At 37.0% G+C, this 16,883-nt stretch overlaps 1 protein-coding gene across 6 annotated transcripts in view; it reads left to right on the top strand.

The window, feature by feature from the left end:
- The window catches only part of tinc (transmembrane protein tincar), a 72,523-nt gene that overhangs the window by 33,813 nt on the left and 21,827 nt on the right, over positions 1–16,883 (top strand). For all 6 annotated transcript variants that reach the window (XM_002053557.4, XM_032434261.2, XM_070207686.1 and 3 more), the window contains 2 exons: positions 15,314–16,016; positions 16,587–16,702. In XM_002053557.4, the coding sequence (XP_002053593.2) occupies positions 15,665–16,016; positions 16,587–16,702 (468 nt within the window). In that variant the 5' untranslated portion in view covers positions 15,314–15,664. The remainder of the gene's footprint in view (positions 1–15,313; positions 16,017–16,586; positions 16,703–16,883) is intronic.

Here is a 16,883-nt window from a genome sequence, read left to right on the forward strand (position 1 = left end):
AAAACTGGCCTATAAATTATTACTCTAAAAAATCTGTGCACACTTGTGTGGCGCAGTTTATAAACTGTCCGTTAAATAAAAAGTAGAACAAACTAAAGAGAACAGCAGAGAGCAAAACAATGTTAAACTTTTTGACAAACTGCTTGCAAAAAACAATAAATATATAGAGCATTCAGTATAACAAAAGAAAAGTTAAAATAATAGAATTAAAAAGCGAAGCACATTTGCGCCCTAACTATAAATGTAGTTTCTAAATTTACGATGAGAAAACTAGCAAAAGGAATTTAATAAGGAAATGGTTGGACTGACTAGATTTAATTCAATACTTCCTCAATTATTATGATGGATGCAGTAAGAAGAAAATTCTAAAAGGGAATCTCAATTGCCTTAACATATTTTTATTGTACAATACTTTCGATGTCATCTTTTAAAAGGTCGACATACTTTTATATATACACAATACTCAAAGAAGAAGCATGGTAAGAACAGAAGAAAGATAGAGGAGAGTAATAGACATCGAGAAAGAGTGCAAGGGATTAAATTGGAGGTGCAGGTGAAAATATGGACTACGTATAACCTGATAATAAGCATGGAAAATAGTCAAAGCATGAGCAACTGAAAATCTTACTTGAATAAATGAAAATCGCCCAGAAGGTCATTAATGAATTTATAAAAATGAAAGTTTAAGTTTAAATTTTAAATGTAGTCAAATTTATTCTAAATTTAAACGATAGCCTAGACATATATATATGAAATCTTAGAAGAGAAAATTGTGTACACCTTACACAATAAGAATATTATTAAATAAATGTATATTAAAAACGTTAACAAAGCAAAATACTTATGTTACCTGGTGCCCTTATGCGAAGCGATAGCTTTACCCGGTCTAATTTGCATATTGCTCAAATTATGCTGCTTATGATATGATGAAACCCGCTGGCGAAATAAATTCAATTGATTTTGGTCGTGTGGCATTTTCGAATCCCCTCTGAAATTACCGCTTCGTTGGCCACCACTTGAGGCGATGGTTCAAGTAAATTTCGTGAGTAAAAATTCCACTTGGCGTTATGAAAATTAGATGAAGCCAAAGCTTAAACTCAAGCATATGCGCCTCGCCTGGCAACTGGGACTACAAACGCCTTTGCCAAAGTGCGAAAGTTAAGTGCCATTAACGTTGATATGCACTGAATGAGTCATGAGTTTTTGCCCCGCATGTGCCACATAATTTTCTTTGGCAAAAGAAAAAAAAGGAAAGCGAAGAAATTGATTCAAAGAACAACGTAGCAAACTTTTTTTTTCGTTTGGTGCTCAAAGTTTATGCAGTAGGAGCTAATATACAAAAAAGGATGAGCATTCGAAATGCAGCAGTTTAAAGCGGACAAATTTTACCGACTTATCGGTGGCCCATTGTGATAAAGAAATTTATAGCTGATATACACACACACACATACGGTTACAAAGTAACAAGAAAAGGCGCAGGCTATAAGGGAAATGGGCGTTGGTGCGATGCATGGGGACTGCTAGGGCTGTGGCCCATGTCGTTTTGGTAACATGAAACTTTTCTAGAGAATCACAGCTGGTAGCTGAAAATAACACTTATCGCCAGAATGCGCAGGCCAAAAGTTTGGGCAAGCGGGCGGCGGGCCTTGAGCCTGGCAGCTTTAAGTGCCTAAGCATCGTACATATATATATATATATATATATATATATATATACAAAGGTATAGATATATATACAGATAAGAGATCTGTGCTTTTATTGGCTTTTGGGAGCAAGAGCAAGTCGTTCTCGTTTGTAGTTTACTTTAAAACTTAATCCCTTCTTATTGAAAGCCAAGCAAAGGATATTCGGATAAATCTTTGGGCTATGTGTATGTGTGTGTGTGTGCGTGTGTATATCTATGGCACGTGCTGCTCCATTTTGTTGTTAGACATCGGGTTGAACGCTGTTTAAGTTCCGGTCCGACGCATTCAGCAATTTATGACTTGATTACAATGAACGTTCAACCCTGCCGCAGCGCACGTCCCCTTAGAGCCTGAGGCTTGGGCCGTGATTTCCATTTGTATGACCATAAAACGTGGGTATCTTTAACTTTGACTCGCGACGAACTGCTTGGCAAATTGCAAATAATATAATAATAATAATAATATAGATAGCCTACAACATTGGGTGCGGTTGCTGTGGGTTGGGAAAGGGAGGAAGGGAGGTGAGCTAGCACAGTGTTTGGGGACAGACATAAACGTGGCTACAATAGCGACAACAATTCAATTTAACGCTTCATTGAAGTCAATGCCGTATGGGTTTTTTTATATTGATTTTGTTTTATTCAATCTTTTATTTTGTTGTTTTTATTTAAATTCTGCCCGTGTTGATTTAATATTAAAAAAATTAGTGTTATTTGATTTTGTGCTGTGTGTATACAAAATGTTCCAGCCCACGCAGCGTATACTTAATATAAGTGTTCCTTCTAATGCTTGCTTTAAATTATGACAGCCAGTTGATTGATGGCCGGCAGACTGTCGGCGCGATTGACTGACTGACCAACAGCTGCACAGCTTTTAAAACATCAATTAGAAATTAAATTTTGATAGGCAACAGGAAAATCCAAGCGCCATAAACCAATAAAAAATGGCACGCAATATCAAAATAAAAATGTCATACACAAAATTACAATTCAATCGCCCTCAACGACGCATGTGTGAACATGGGCTGATGCGACCCATGCCCATAAATCTACATCATGCACACACACACTTGCGCACAGCGGCAATCTAATAAGCAGCTTACCTCTGTGACACGCCTCCTTAAAGCAGCTGCAAAAATGTTACCCAAAAAATATACCTACCGCAGCTTTGTCAGTGACATTTGAATTTCTGCGCAAATTTCTTTTTACCCAACTCGGTTTGTTGAACTTGTTGTTGCTGCTGCTGCTGCTGGTTAGCCGAAAATGACGTGACATGCATAAATAATTGAGTTTTGCAGAAGCAGAGCAAGCAATAACAACAACAACATTAAGAGCAGGAGTAGCAGCCGAAAAGCAAAACAAACAAAGCCAACGACAAGCGGAAATGAAATATGGCGAATGGCAAAATGGCGGTACGACAGCCGCCATATTGAGCTGAGCACATAAAATATTTATTCGCTACCATATGGAGCGGCAGCAGCAGAAAAGTTAGCTATAAAGCAAATTACAAGCTAAATAAAATTATATATATATAGCCGAGAAAAAGCAAATGTTGAAGTTAATATACAAATTCGTTTGTATCGATCCCGCAAAAATCACGACTGTCAGCAGGTGAAAAAGGTTCAACTTTATTCAAGTGATTTATGATTTTCAATTAATCAGACAAATGGAAAATGTGTTGCCGTTGCCTTTGCCAAGCAAATAATTTAGGCTAATGAAACACAAATATTAAGCACAAGCAACAACAATAATAAGATACCCAAATCAAATAAATTGCCAGGCAGGGTAAGGCATAATGTACTGTGTATAATTGCAAAGTGTTAAAATAGCTTACGTTGTTTATAGAATATATAAAAAGAAATTTTCAAGTAGAGAATTAAACGTCTTGAAGCCATAACTTTTTTAACCTGATCCCTGAACCCATTAAAAATGGGTATAAGAGTATTTTGTATTTGTGCAAAATCCAAATGTATGTAACAGGCAGAAGGAAGCTTGTCCGACCCCATAAAGTATATATATTCTTGATCAGCATCAATAGCCGAGTCGACCTAGCCATGTCCTCTGTCTGTCCGCCCGTCCGTCCGTCCGTATGTATGAACGCAAGGATCTCAGAACATATAAAAGCTAGAGACTTGAAATATATAGGTGCTCCTAGTGCCTGCGCAGATCGAGTTTGTTTCCGATAATCGATAACTTGCTCCGTTCCCAAGTAATCGATAAAAATCGATATCGATATCTTGTTTTTTGAGAAATTTTGGTAAATAATAAGAGCTAAGAGCTAAGAGCATGATATGTTGCTTATCAAATAGAATATATATATGCATTTGATGTTAGAAGAAGAGGGTTCAGAGTTCCCTAGTCGGGAGCTCCCGACTAGAACCTCTTACTTGTTTTAAATTATTTTTATATACAAGAAATGTAATTTTTCAACTATATAGGATTGTATTATGTTTATAGAATAATAGTAATATATTGACGATAGTAATAATAATAATAATAATAATAGTAATAAATAATAATAATAATAGTGATAGTAATTAGAATAATATAAATAATAATAGTAATAATAATAACAACAATAATAATAATAATAATATAATAATAATAATAAAATTATAATAATAATAACAAAAATAATAATAATAATAATAATAATAATAATAATAATAATAATAATAATAATAATAATAATAATTATACCAATAATAAAAACAATAAGATTACAAAAATTGAACCTAAACTTAAGGTTGACAGTGTGATAATTATAATAGGTTACGTTCTGTCAGTAAGTAGAACATTCTCTCTAGATGAGTGAAACCATAAAAATACCTATTAAGAGAACGTTTATGCTTGCTTTGTTCATTTTTGATTGCCTTTTGGTATATCATTGGGAATTTTACTTATATGGGCTTGGCTTTTGAATATTATAAGCTTTACACTAATTAATGCGTTTGATTATTTCATTTTAAGAGGCTTATATTCAACAATTATGAACTATAAAACTATAAAATGAAGCTATACGATTTGTTGTGATACCAGTGATTAAATTTGCGGCATTTATCGCATTGCTTTGTTTTTGTATTTTTCTTATTTATACCTCGGAGCTCGCCCCAACCAAACAGACAATAATTTTTTATTTGTAAATAGAAGGGTCAGTAATTAATAAGGTAAAATTCACAAATTTAAAACCAAAACAGAAAACAAAAATGTGTAGGTAAAATCATATAACTTAAATCGAAAATCAATTTCAAATCTGATTAATGATGGCATGTGCACAATTTCTCTTTTAGATCCTAATGCCAGGAAAGTCTGCAATAGTATAATATAAGTAGTAAGTCGTCCTTCTGTCTCTGCCGCTTTTAAACATTCAATATAAAAAATATGAAAACATGATATCCGAATTAATGTTAACTAATTATGCATACAATATTTTTGTGTGTGCATTGAATGGATAACTTTTTTCTACGTTTTGCTGTGAAAATTTATGGAAAACTAATTTGAAGTCTGCATATTCTTTTTATTTATTTTTCTCGTTACTTATTTCCCCAGTTTTCCTTGCACAGCTTCGCTCTTACAGAATTTCAATTAAACTTTCGCGCGCATCTCCAGCAGCAGCAGCTGTCAACTCGGCCTGGACCGTCCCGAACTGCGAACGCGTCTCGAATGGAGCTAGCAGCTTCTGAAACCAACATTTGGTCGCGTTGCTGTCAACATTTGTTGAACACCAAATTTGAGTTTAGTATTTTCCGCTTGACGCTTTGCCTAATGGTCGGATTGACAGCTGGAGCGGGGCGGGCGTGGGTGACAAAATTGTTGGCCAAATGAATAATGCATTTTTATCCACAGTTTAGCAAAAGCGAGGACTAGTTTTATGTGCAGTTGCGCCTGACAAAAGTTTTTACCTGGCTACACCAAAATTTCTCTCTCTACACGATTCGATTCCCATCGTAAACTTAATTATGAACAGTGCTTTGGAAATGGCTCTTGCTTTGTGCCAGTTTTGAATGCAAATTGTCAATAGTTTACTTTACATAGTCTTGACGCATTTTTATTTTTTTCTTTAAGATATTTTTGAAGTTCTTTTTTTCTTGGCTCTTGTTCTTTTGCTTGTTGGAAAAGTTAAAAGCCAAATAACTTCATTCATATGCATAAACTGCAATCAAAAACTTTGCCTTTCTGCCTGCTTGCTTGCCTGACTGCCAATTTTTCCGTTGGCAAAAGTATTTTCAATTTTTAATAATCGTGGCTTATATGGGCGTCTGGCGCAGGCCAACCAACCAGCCAAGAACCAATCCAGCATCAGCCCGGGCATTGCCAATAACTGCGCTCTTAAGGGCAAAAAGCGAATGCTAAAGTAGATAAACGCTGGAGATGCTGAGGCTGATGGAGATGTTCCATGTAAGTGAGTAAATATTGAAGGTTGCACGTTGTGTGTGTGTGAGATGGAGAGATAAATAGAGAGAAATGTTGCGATGCATTTTTTTATATATGGTTTTATGTAATCAAGATGTAGTTCTCTTTTTCGAATACCCTTCCATCGTTAGAACAGATGCATCTTATAAAAATATATATAATATACAGATTATAAGACAGAACTTTCAGATTTTCCGCCACTTCTTTATTATGGTAATAATAAAGATAAAAATTGAAAAAGTGTGTCTTAAACAAGTTGTACTCAATTATAATATGATTGGCAATTGAGATTTTGAAAATTTTAATTATTTAGTAAACTTAATTTTACATGAGGGATTGTCCACATCTTAAGGCACAAATTTAAAATGAACTGACAAAGTGTGGGTAAAGTTTTTAGAATTATTTCGATAGCCGCAGCTAGAAGTATAATTTTCTTAAATTTAAGTTTATAAAAAATTCGCTTGCGTTTACTATTCTTGTTTTTCTCCAACATAAAATCTTCTTAATTACTGAAAGTTTTGCTTTAGTTTGCGAGTGTATGGGGAGAGCTGAAGTGCATTAATTCTTCGTATTCGTTTAGTTGCTCCGCCATTTGGCCCAGTTTCCGTCGCTCATCCATTGAGTTTTATGCAAATATGCGCAAATGTGTTCATTGCTTGAAAGTTTATGACACTTGCATGCTGTAGCCCGCTTCTGTAGCCCTTTTGGCAGCATTTGTTGGCGAATGCTCGTGTCATAATCTTTGACAACTATCGGCATTCATGTGGCAAGCCATGGGGTTGCATAGCTCACATTCACGTTTTCTCAGCCCGGCTCGGCTTTCCATCCCACTGAATTGTTCGAGCGTTGCATTTGATTTGCTGACTGGCCTAGTGCAAGAGCTGCCAAGTGCGGCTTTGCTCCACCGAGTTCTCGCTTGCACTTGCACTTTGACTCTTTGATACTACTGACATTTGCTCAGCATCAGCTGCCAGGTCCCACTCTGACCGAAGGCTAAACAACAATCACTTTGTTGCTGTCTAATGTGACGGGCAGCAGCAGCAGCAGGAGTTAGAGCGGGATCAAAAAGGATTTATTCTATAGTTGCTGCTGTTTCTGTTATTTGTTTGCTGGCTCGTTTTATGAACTGTGTCTCGTTTCCTCGGAAAGCTCGGGCACAAACTTCTGACATTAACTGAAATTGAAAACTGCTGTCAACTTTTGTCTTGTCTCAATTTCTGGCATGTACCATTTTTAATAGCTCGTCCTCAGCGGCTTAGCTCTTTGCGGTCGGTTCGCCTGTCTGGTTGCCTGTCAGTGGTCATATCCTTATTGTCGGGTGGTTTTAGTTCTTTACTTTTGGCTGGTCAACGAATATTTGATTGTTATCCAGGCCATGGAAAAGCCGCCGTGCAGCCACAAAATGCTGCGTAATTACAAAATATCCACCTTTCTTAGCCTGCTTTTGCTTTTAGAACGTGCTTTGCATATTACAAAATATGTCAATTGTATTTGCATGTTGCTGGGCATTGTCCAGTGAAATGTGTAGACATGTTCTAAATAATTCACAGCTTATTGATAGGTTTTGCGGCAACTGCACTGAACAGCTTTATAATATTGCACTTAACATCAATATAACCACAATCTGCTCCAAATCTCGCACGTTCAATAGAAAATCAATTCAACCGTTTGCCAGGCGAAAGTCCAGTTGGCTTAATGGACAAACATTTGGACAAGGTCTATGGCTTTTAACGCAATGCATATTCCTCCCTCAATCATTGCGCGCATTGATCCACAGTTGCGCTGTGTTTCCTTTGGCCAACTGGAGAGGACGTCGGGGATTGATGGGCAAACAACGTACCATTGATTTCAATTTGAATTGGCAGTCCATATGCAATCATATAAACAATTGCGTAGTAAATGCTGCAGAAATATTTACTTTATGGCTTACGCTTGAACGGTGTGCTTTTTGAATTATATAAGCATACTTGAGTCTTAAGTATTTCACAATAAATAAATGTCTGTTCGACATATATTCTATTCGACTGCATTTATATCCCTTTAATATTCAACATCGTAGGCAATATAACATATAAATTGAATGAAAAATGTTAAGAAAAAACTGCTAATTAACTTTGACGCGCTCTAGTTACTTCAATTGCATCAAATATTTTTATATTGTATGCTTTCAATATACCCTGTATACTGAGTAAATATGGACTGAGGATTGTACGCATATCCGACACCATGAAGCATCACTTATTTTCAACATTGTAGAGCACTTTTTCGATGCAATTTTTCTTACTAGCTCTGTCAGTCAATAAGACAGTCAGTTATTTTGTCAGTCAGCTACTACATATCGAGATAATATTTGAGTGTATGCTCGAGTTTCTCAATGATATCAACGACATTGACATGTTGATATCAGAGAATACAGGGTATCATTAGCTTGCTTGAGAAGCCTTTTAATATTATCAGTATGATTTTTATGAGTAGCTTTTTAATATTTAACTGATAACAGGATATCTTCCAGTCTCTAATAATAGTGCATAGTATTCTTATATGTTTTAATTTAATTTTACTGCTCACACATGCAATTTTTCACAAAAAGTTAACTTTGTTGTTGTTGTTTTGTGGTTTGGCTTGAAACGATGCCGTTGGCATATAAATGAACAGAAAAGAGAATCTATAGCATTTAGTTCAGTTCCACGAGTCATTGGCAATGCAATTTTCAACATTCAGCTAAAGGGGAAATGAGTTTGAGCATAGACGCGACGCGAGGGATGGAGGGACTAGTTCGTTTCGTTTCGTTTCGTTTAATTAAAAAACCAATTTGAGCTGTGACTGCGACTGATGGCAGCGACTGGCCCAAAATGACTCACAATAACGAAATAAAGGAGAAGAGGATAAAAAATAAATACAAACGATGCTAAACAAACAAATGGTTAAAAAATGTATGAGGCAAAGCCAAAAGGTTGGGCGGTAGGCTTTGGGTTCAACTCGTTGAACCGCACTCCATATGTCAGCTGCAGCAGCGAGTGTTTTTGGTTTTCAAACATTTTGCCAAGTGCGCAGTTTTCTTGAACGGAAAGAATACACTTTTCTTATGTGCGCCGCCCCGGAAGGTAGGCAACACAATTTGATCACAACAAAATGTCGTTTAATGTGGCTTGTCCTGAGCTATTGAAACGTCAATATTCTTGTGTGTGTATGTGTTTATTTGTGTGTGTTGCCACCTGTGCGTGTGCATGCTAAGGGTTCGCCTACTGTGCTGACAGTCGTATGAAGGCAAGGACTTTCATCGATTTTCTTAAGCGGCAAAAGTTTTGCTTCAAATGCTTTCGATACACAGCGGCAACCTGCAAAACCAACTCATGCAACAACTACGGCCAACAACAACAACAACAACTAAAACAACAGACGACAATTGCACAACAACAACAAACAAACAACAATAACAACCCCAAATGTTTTGTGTTCTACGTTCTCTGCCCCAAAATCTACTCCAAAGCGATAAATTCCCGGCGTTTTTACGAGCTTAGCTCGGAATGCAGGCAAAACGCAAAAATAGCATAAACAGCGAGAAAAAGTCTCGGGAAAATTTCCATACACTCAAAGAAAAACGGGTCAATTTAATTGAGAATAAGACTCAAAGAAGAGAAAGAAAAGATATTAAAAAAATTTTGTTTCATAAAATAAATATTAAAAAAAAAACTAAATGCTTGTAGATCTTTAATCCTTATTGAAATTAACTAATTTACAGAAATTTACAAAAGCTTAAAATTTGAAAAATAAAATTTTTATTGACAAAATAATATTAATGCTCTAAATTATTTATTTAATACAAAACATAGCTTTGGCGAAGAGATCTAATTCATGTGTTATTGTATTTCAGTAGAGCCTAACTTGTTTTTATATTTTCAATGAAATATGGCATCATCTTGGGATGAGATCAAATTGAATTTTCTATATTAAATGAAATAAATGTATGTTTTTCAATACTTCAATATTTTCAAAAGCCCTTATATATAAACAGGGCTCACAGCATGTATGTTTGTGTCTTTGGTTTTCTCTCAGTGCATTAACACACCCCCGCAAAATGCTAGGGTGGTTTTGCTGGCTTTTACCCGGTCGTCTAACGTCTAACGCAATTTAAGCTCAACAAAATTGGTGGCATTTCAACGCATTTCGATGCGTGCCGCCGAATGTTTTTTTGGTGGTGGCATGCGGGTGGTGGGTGGTGAGTGGTGGGTGACGGTTAGTTGTTAGTGTTGGTAAACGAGTGCAACGGTTTTGATTTTGTTCGCTCACTTGTTAATTAATGTACTCGCAATTTATGCGCTTTTATTTAACCTTTCTTTTTCTTTTGACACAATGAAATTACGCTAATAAATTTCGCAGTGCATTCACATAAAATTAATTTTGTATTTTATTGTTTAGTGAGTAATATCGGGTCTAACACTGGCTATATAATAAATCATATTTATTGTGTGGCTGACCCACTTAAAGGCTTACTCTTTTGTACTAAAAATGTTTAAACATGGCGTGCCCCAAAAAGTAGGCAATACTATTGTTCAGTACTGCTGCCTCACGTCTGCGGCTGCTGGAAATTGAAAACCGTCGCCGTGCGAGACACGTATTAGCTCGGCACATGTGTAAATCCAATTCAAAACATGCCACGTGCTTCCCACCCTCCACCGCATCACACTGCAACTTGTGCTGATGCTGCAGCAATGCACAAAATTGTTTATTTTTTTCCTGTTGTTATTTTCCTTTTTTCCTATTTCTTTGCGCTGTTGAAAAATACGTTTAACAGCTGAACCACGTTCAGATGAGAGCTGGCTCCTTGCCTTGATGGGTTGGTGGTTGTGGTGCGACGGGGCGACTCTGGCATTTGTCACGCGCCCCAAAACAAACTTTGTACACCCCGTCCCACATTGAGGGGTTGTTTCGTGTTTGATTTTGGGACAGAGAATCAGCTGCAGCTGCATTCCGCAGTGTACAAAAATATTTGCTACAAAATGCAGCCGTCGGTCGAGTTATGCAAATGAAGAGAACACTGCAGGAAATGTGCAAGTCATGGACCCATTTTAAATGGACCCCCAACAACAGCAACAACGACAGCCATAACTGGCAAATAAATATATAAATATAAATATGAATTTACAAAGGGAAAATTGACAGCGACTGGTTGCTGCCTGCCTGCCATTCAGCGTTGCATGCAACCGCTGTGACAAAACGGCGGGCCCAACTGTATTTGGGCAATTCTCTATGCAGCAGCAGCAGGAGCCAACAATATTTGCGATTGCTTTGTTCTTCACCCGCTTCATTTAACTTCAAAAAGACACAGCTTGATGTGAACTGATTGTGCAGCGGGGGGATTGTTGCGGGAAATTGAAGTGAAAGCCATACCCAGATGATGCATAAAAATGGGTTGGTCCTATTTAAATTAGCATGAGTGGACTTCAGACACTTGAAGGCAAAATGCCAAAAGTAATGTTAGGTGCTGTGTAGCCCCTTCAAAGGCAGCTAAAGAGTCGGGCCGGGTGTTTTCAGGCCGCCTTCTCAAATGCAGCTCAAGTGCCATTTAGCATATTTTGGTGGCATGTGAAGTGGCTATGTGGCAGGCGGATTATGCGGTGCGGCTGCGGTTGCGTATGGTTGTGTCTGATCGGGAGGTGGGATAAAGTCGAATAAAGTCGAAAGTCGTGGCCACAATGCACGCGTGAACTGAGAAAGCAGATGCAGCTAAGTAAAGTTTTTCATTTGCATCAAGATGCGCATACAAAAAAGATAACGAAAAAGAGAAAGAGTTTCGAGTGCCGAAGGTTAAACACCCTCACAAACAAAGAAACCCAGCAAAACATATCAAGCTTTAATGAATTTGATGAATTAACTCAGGCCTAAATCAATTTACTTTCTGAACGCTATACCTATATATTATACTTATGTTAGTATCTATATTAATATGTTGATATATATTATTTTGATTTTTATTTGAATAAATGAATCATAAAAATAAAGGAGATTTTAGTCAGTATATCTTTGAAAACTCAATTTAATGGTATGATATGGTGAGATCGAAAAACTAGAAGAATTATTTCTTTAGAAGGACAGTCAGCTTTTCGCTTGGATTGTGATGTTATTAACATAATGGGTTGAAAATAGTTTTCCTTAGATTGTTGGCATGCGTTGAACTGTCAACAGAAAATGAGAAATATAAAAAAGTAAGCGTATCCATTTGCTTGTTTATTTCGAGTATGAAAAGTGCATTTTTATTTCACGCGACGAGTTCCAAGGACTAAAAGACGCATACCACAGACACACACAAGCCATAAAGTGGCTGTTTCATGTTACGTTAAAGTCGGGCGAACGCGACAAATTTGCCAAAAGGTGGGGATAAACGTTGCCGAGCTGTAAATGGATGAGGAGGAGTGCGACTCAAGAACAAAGCAAATGCCCCGAGGGGGCAAAAAGAAATGTAAGCATCTGCATTTATGACTTTTGCGGCAGGCTAATCTGATGCTGAGCATGTCAGGACATCAGCAGCAGCCACCCCTCGATGCGACAAAGCAGAACTTGGAGCCAAGGACTCACAGCACATGGCCTGTGCTGTAGATGTCGTCAGGGCGACAGACAAACAAACATGTAAAGATTGTAATTAACATAAAATTAATATCAACATGTTAGAGGAAGTCCTGGGCAGAGCAGAACTGGGAATAGGGAACGGGCAACCAGTCGACTGTTAGCTGGCCTCTTGTTGGAGCTCAAGACTGCACAATTACCAGCACAAGTGTAGTCCACACAGACACGTAGATATGTCCTTGTTTGCCCCCACCGAACTTTGTGTGTGTGTGTGTGTGTGTGTGTGTGTGTGTGTGTGTGTGTGTGTATGGGGAGGGGAACCGGGAGGTGGCTGTTGTTGATCTTGATTATATGTAGCTTATCTTGTATCCTGAGCGTTACAAGCAGCTCACTCGGATGCTCTGTTGAGCTGCTGTCGAAGACACAAATAATCTGTACCATTTCTGTAGCGTTTATATTATGTTTACACTCAGGTGTGTTTTTGAAATAAAGCAAAGCTTTCCCTTTTATAACAATTACACAAAAATTCACAAACATTTTCACATGTATTCCGGTTTATTTTAATTTCAGTATTTTACAAATAACACTGCTACAATATTTTTGTTAAGTTCTATCAACAGAATAATATTTAATGTTGCTTATATTTCATAACTGTAAATATTCTTTTATGTTCCAAGTAAATGTTTTTAATTTCGCAAATCCTTTGCAACATTCAGTTCAATTATATCCTGAGCCTTACATTTAAATTTACAATACCACATTAATTATATTGTTATTTGTACTAAAAAACACCATTTGACACCATTTGTTAGTTTTTTATTTACATGCGTAACAGAATTACATGACGAGCAACAAATGAAGGCAAAGGCGGCAGCTCATTTGGCCAGCCGGTTGTTTGGCGGCTTGTTAAACAAAATGTAACGTTTTGTAACAAAAACCCTTGTTAACGGTTTGTGGCTATTTGCTGCCTTGCAGCAAATCCCTGCCGGAACACGCAATGCTTTGGGCCTACCTTGCTGCCATCAACATTAGTCCTTGCCCATGAGCCGCCTATAATTATGCATGTTGCGGCTTAAAGGCGAGGCGCATAAAACAAGCTTCAGTCAAGGACCAACCGCATCTATGGCACATGCAAATTATCAGATTGTGTGTATAGGACAGCAGTCGCTCCCGCGGGACTTCATTTGCTTTGTTGCCCGCCACGCCTTAATTATGCACCGACTGCAGCAGCAGCAGCAGCAACTGCCACACGGCAACAATTGCTAATTGCTCGTCACATTAAGGTCCGTCTGGGGCAACGCCTCTTTCAATTGATTTATAGCCCTTTGTTATTTTAAATTTTTATTAAAGTTACACTTTCTGCTTAAAACTAACGTATATAGCGTGTTGGTGTATTTGGATTCGAACAACTTTGTGCTATTGAATATTGTTAAAATAATAGATAAACTCAGTGTAAAAAGAAATGAATTAAACGACCCATGCCATAGACCCCGATTTGGTCTCTTGCAAATGTTAGCTAAGAAAAAATGAATGTCATTTGGTCCCAGTCTTTGCGTACTATTAAAGTTTCGATGGTATCGTGTGTCATCTATAGCGCCAGTTACATATACAGTAGCTCTACGATTATTTGTTAATTTGAACAGCAGGAATTTTTACCGCCATCTGGAGATCGGATGTGCTAATCAGCCTGCGTTGTGGATCTACAGACGGTATACAGTCCAGACCTAAGCAAACCCAAAATCACAAATTTAATTTAATTTTCCTAAACATGATGAATTCACTTACGCTTTAGAGGAACTCAAAATTGTCTTATATTTTCTTTCGCACTGTCAATTTGGATGTGCTTTGTACGAAAATAAAGCTAATTTTTGGCTGTGGTCTGGTATGTCTAAAACTTGGATGACAGCAATTCCATATCTTACTGTAATAAGTTTATAAACATTTTTTTAACTTGTTTTATTGCAAGGGTCTATAGCTGACGTCATTTGTAAAGAAAACCTTTTGAAATATAAATTTCAAAGACTGCTAAGTCATTTTTAATTAGAAGTTTTTAAGTGCGTTAAATTGTGCTTGATTTTATATGTAGTTCCTTAAAATCGAAATTATATAAGTTGTTCTATTCGGGAACTCCTGACTATGGGATACCCTGAACCCTCTTCTTTCAAAATCAAATGTATATATATATTCTATTTTAGAAGCTATATGTCAAGTTTGGTGACTCTAGCTCTTATTATTTACCAAAATTGCCCAAGAAACAGGATATCGATATCGATATCATACATACGGACGGACGGACGGATGGGCAGACAGACGGACATGGCTAGATCGCTTTTGATGCTGATCAAGAATATATATATTTTATATGGTCGGAGATACTTCCTTCTGCCTGTTACATACATTTGGATTTTGCACAAATAAAATAAACCCTTATACCCATTTTTAATGGGTTCAGGGTATAAAAATGATTGCCAGCGAGGTAGGACATTGAGTGTCGCCTTAAAAATTAAAGTTGCGATAGTGGACATTTTTATTTGTAATTATATATTATATTGCATTATTTTTAAATTATTAAGCTATCATAAACATAAACAACACATGTGTAGCTGTTAAAATCTTTTCCATTTTTAATGTTCTTACTATTTCTCATTCCAGATTACCAAATAGCTAATCAACAGGACACTGTGCACATATATATATAGAGAAAATCAATTTATATTCTCTGCTAAAAATGCGACAGCAATCAGCTGGGCGCTATAATGAAGCATATCAGCGAGCAAATAATATCGTCTACAACAAAACCAATGGTAATAACAAGAATAAATACAACAATTGGAACAACAATGAGCATCACTTAAGCAAATAGAAAATCAGCTTGCAAAATCAATACAAAATCAATACAAATAGCTGAGAAATTTACTGTCAACATTTTTTTGCCAGAGGAGAAAAAAACAAAAGCGTGAGAAACGATAAACAAAGGGACAAGGCAAACAAACTCCATTTCAAATGGGCGGCAAGAACGGAGCCAATGGTAATGGAGGTGGCGGCGGCGGAGGTGCCGGTGGCGGTGGCGGGAGCGGCAACGGCCCCGGCGGTGGTAGTTTGAACTCTAGCATCTGCAACTCGGTGCTGACAAATGCAACCACAGCTAGCAACAGTCTCACCCAGCAGCAGCAGCAGCTTCAGGCCAAGTATATCAAGTCCAAACGCCATCAGAGTCGTTATACCAATCTACAGCATTCTGGTCACGATTCCAGCAGCTATCTGCATCTTAATTCGCTCTGGTCTATATGGTATGGTGTGCTACTGACACTTTTCCAAGGCTATTTAGCGATGCATGGCGCCTACAGGTTCCTCGGTAAGTTCACAAAAATAGTCTTTGAACTTATTTCAATTATAATTTATTTATTTCTGCTGAATCCATTAACAAAAACTTATTTAAAACGATTTTCAATTTAATCGTTTCTCGGTGTCGGCTATCTTGTGCTTTAATTAAAATAGAGATTTTAAATCAACTCAAAATATTTATGAAACGTACATAAAGATAGATAGTAAAATAGATATATATATAAAGGTAGTTCGTGGGGAAGTATATTAAAAGTGTTAACATCATATAAAAAGGTTTAAATAACAAATTGATCAAAATGTTTTTAATAATTTAGATTTGCCTAATCTTGAAGATACAAACCAAAGTTCAATTTTCTTCATGCTAATTAACATTTATGTATTCGATGATTTTAACATTAAAGCTGCTGGAAAGCCGCCATTTTCTGATGCTTAAAATTGCCTGCCCTTAACAGCTTCATATAATTTGCGGTTGTTATGCCGCCATTTTGCAGCTGCTAGCATTTTGGCTAACATTTTAGCGAGCTGTTAAGTGTCTAAAAAAATGTTATAGTTAACCGTCTTTGATTTTTATTGCTTACAGGCTGCTCGTTAATACCCTGGAAAATCGAGCCCGTTGCTGAGCTAAATCTGCAGATTGTACTCTCCGGTGTGGTGTTTATTCTGCTGCCCGTATTCTTTACATCGGCGGTATTTAAGGTGAGTGGTTCTGTTAAATAAATTGGGGCTTAACTTGATGTGGGATCGCGAAATAAACGCTGCGGTTGTCTGGGAATATAACAGACGCCTGATGAACGATAATACAATTATGCTCAGCATTCCGCACAGGCAATGCCTGTCTACACTGTCGTGTATCCCTTGTGTGTGTATAAACTATTTT

Source organism: Drosophila virilis, chromosome 2 (assembly GCF_030788295.1).
Source record: "Drosophila virilis strain 15010-1051.87 chromosome 2, Dvir_AGI_RSII-ME, whole genome shotgun sequence".
NCBI classification, from domain to species: Eukaryota; Metazoa; Arthropoda; class Insecta; order Diptera; family Drosophilidae; genus Drosophila; species Drosophila virilis.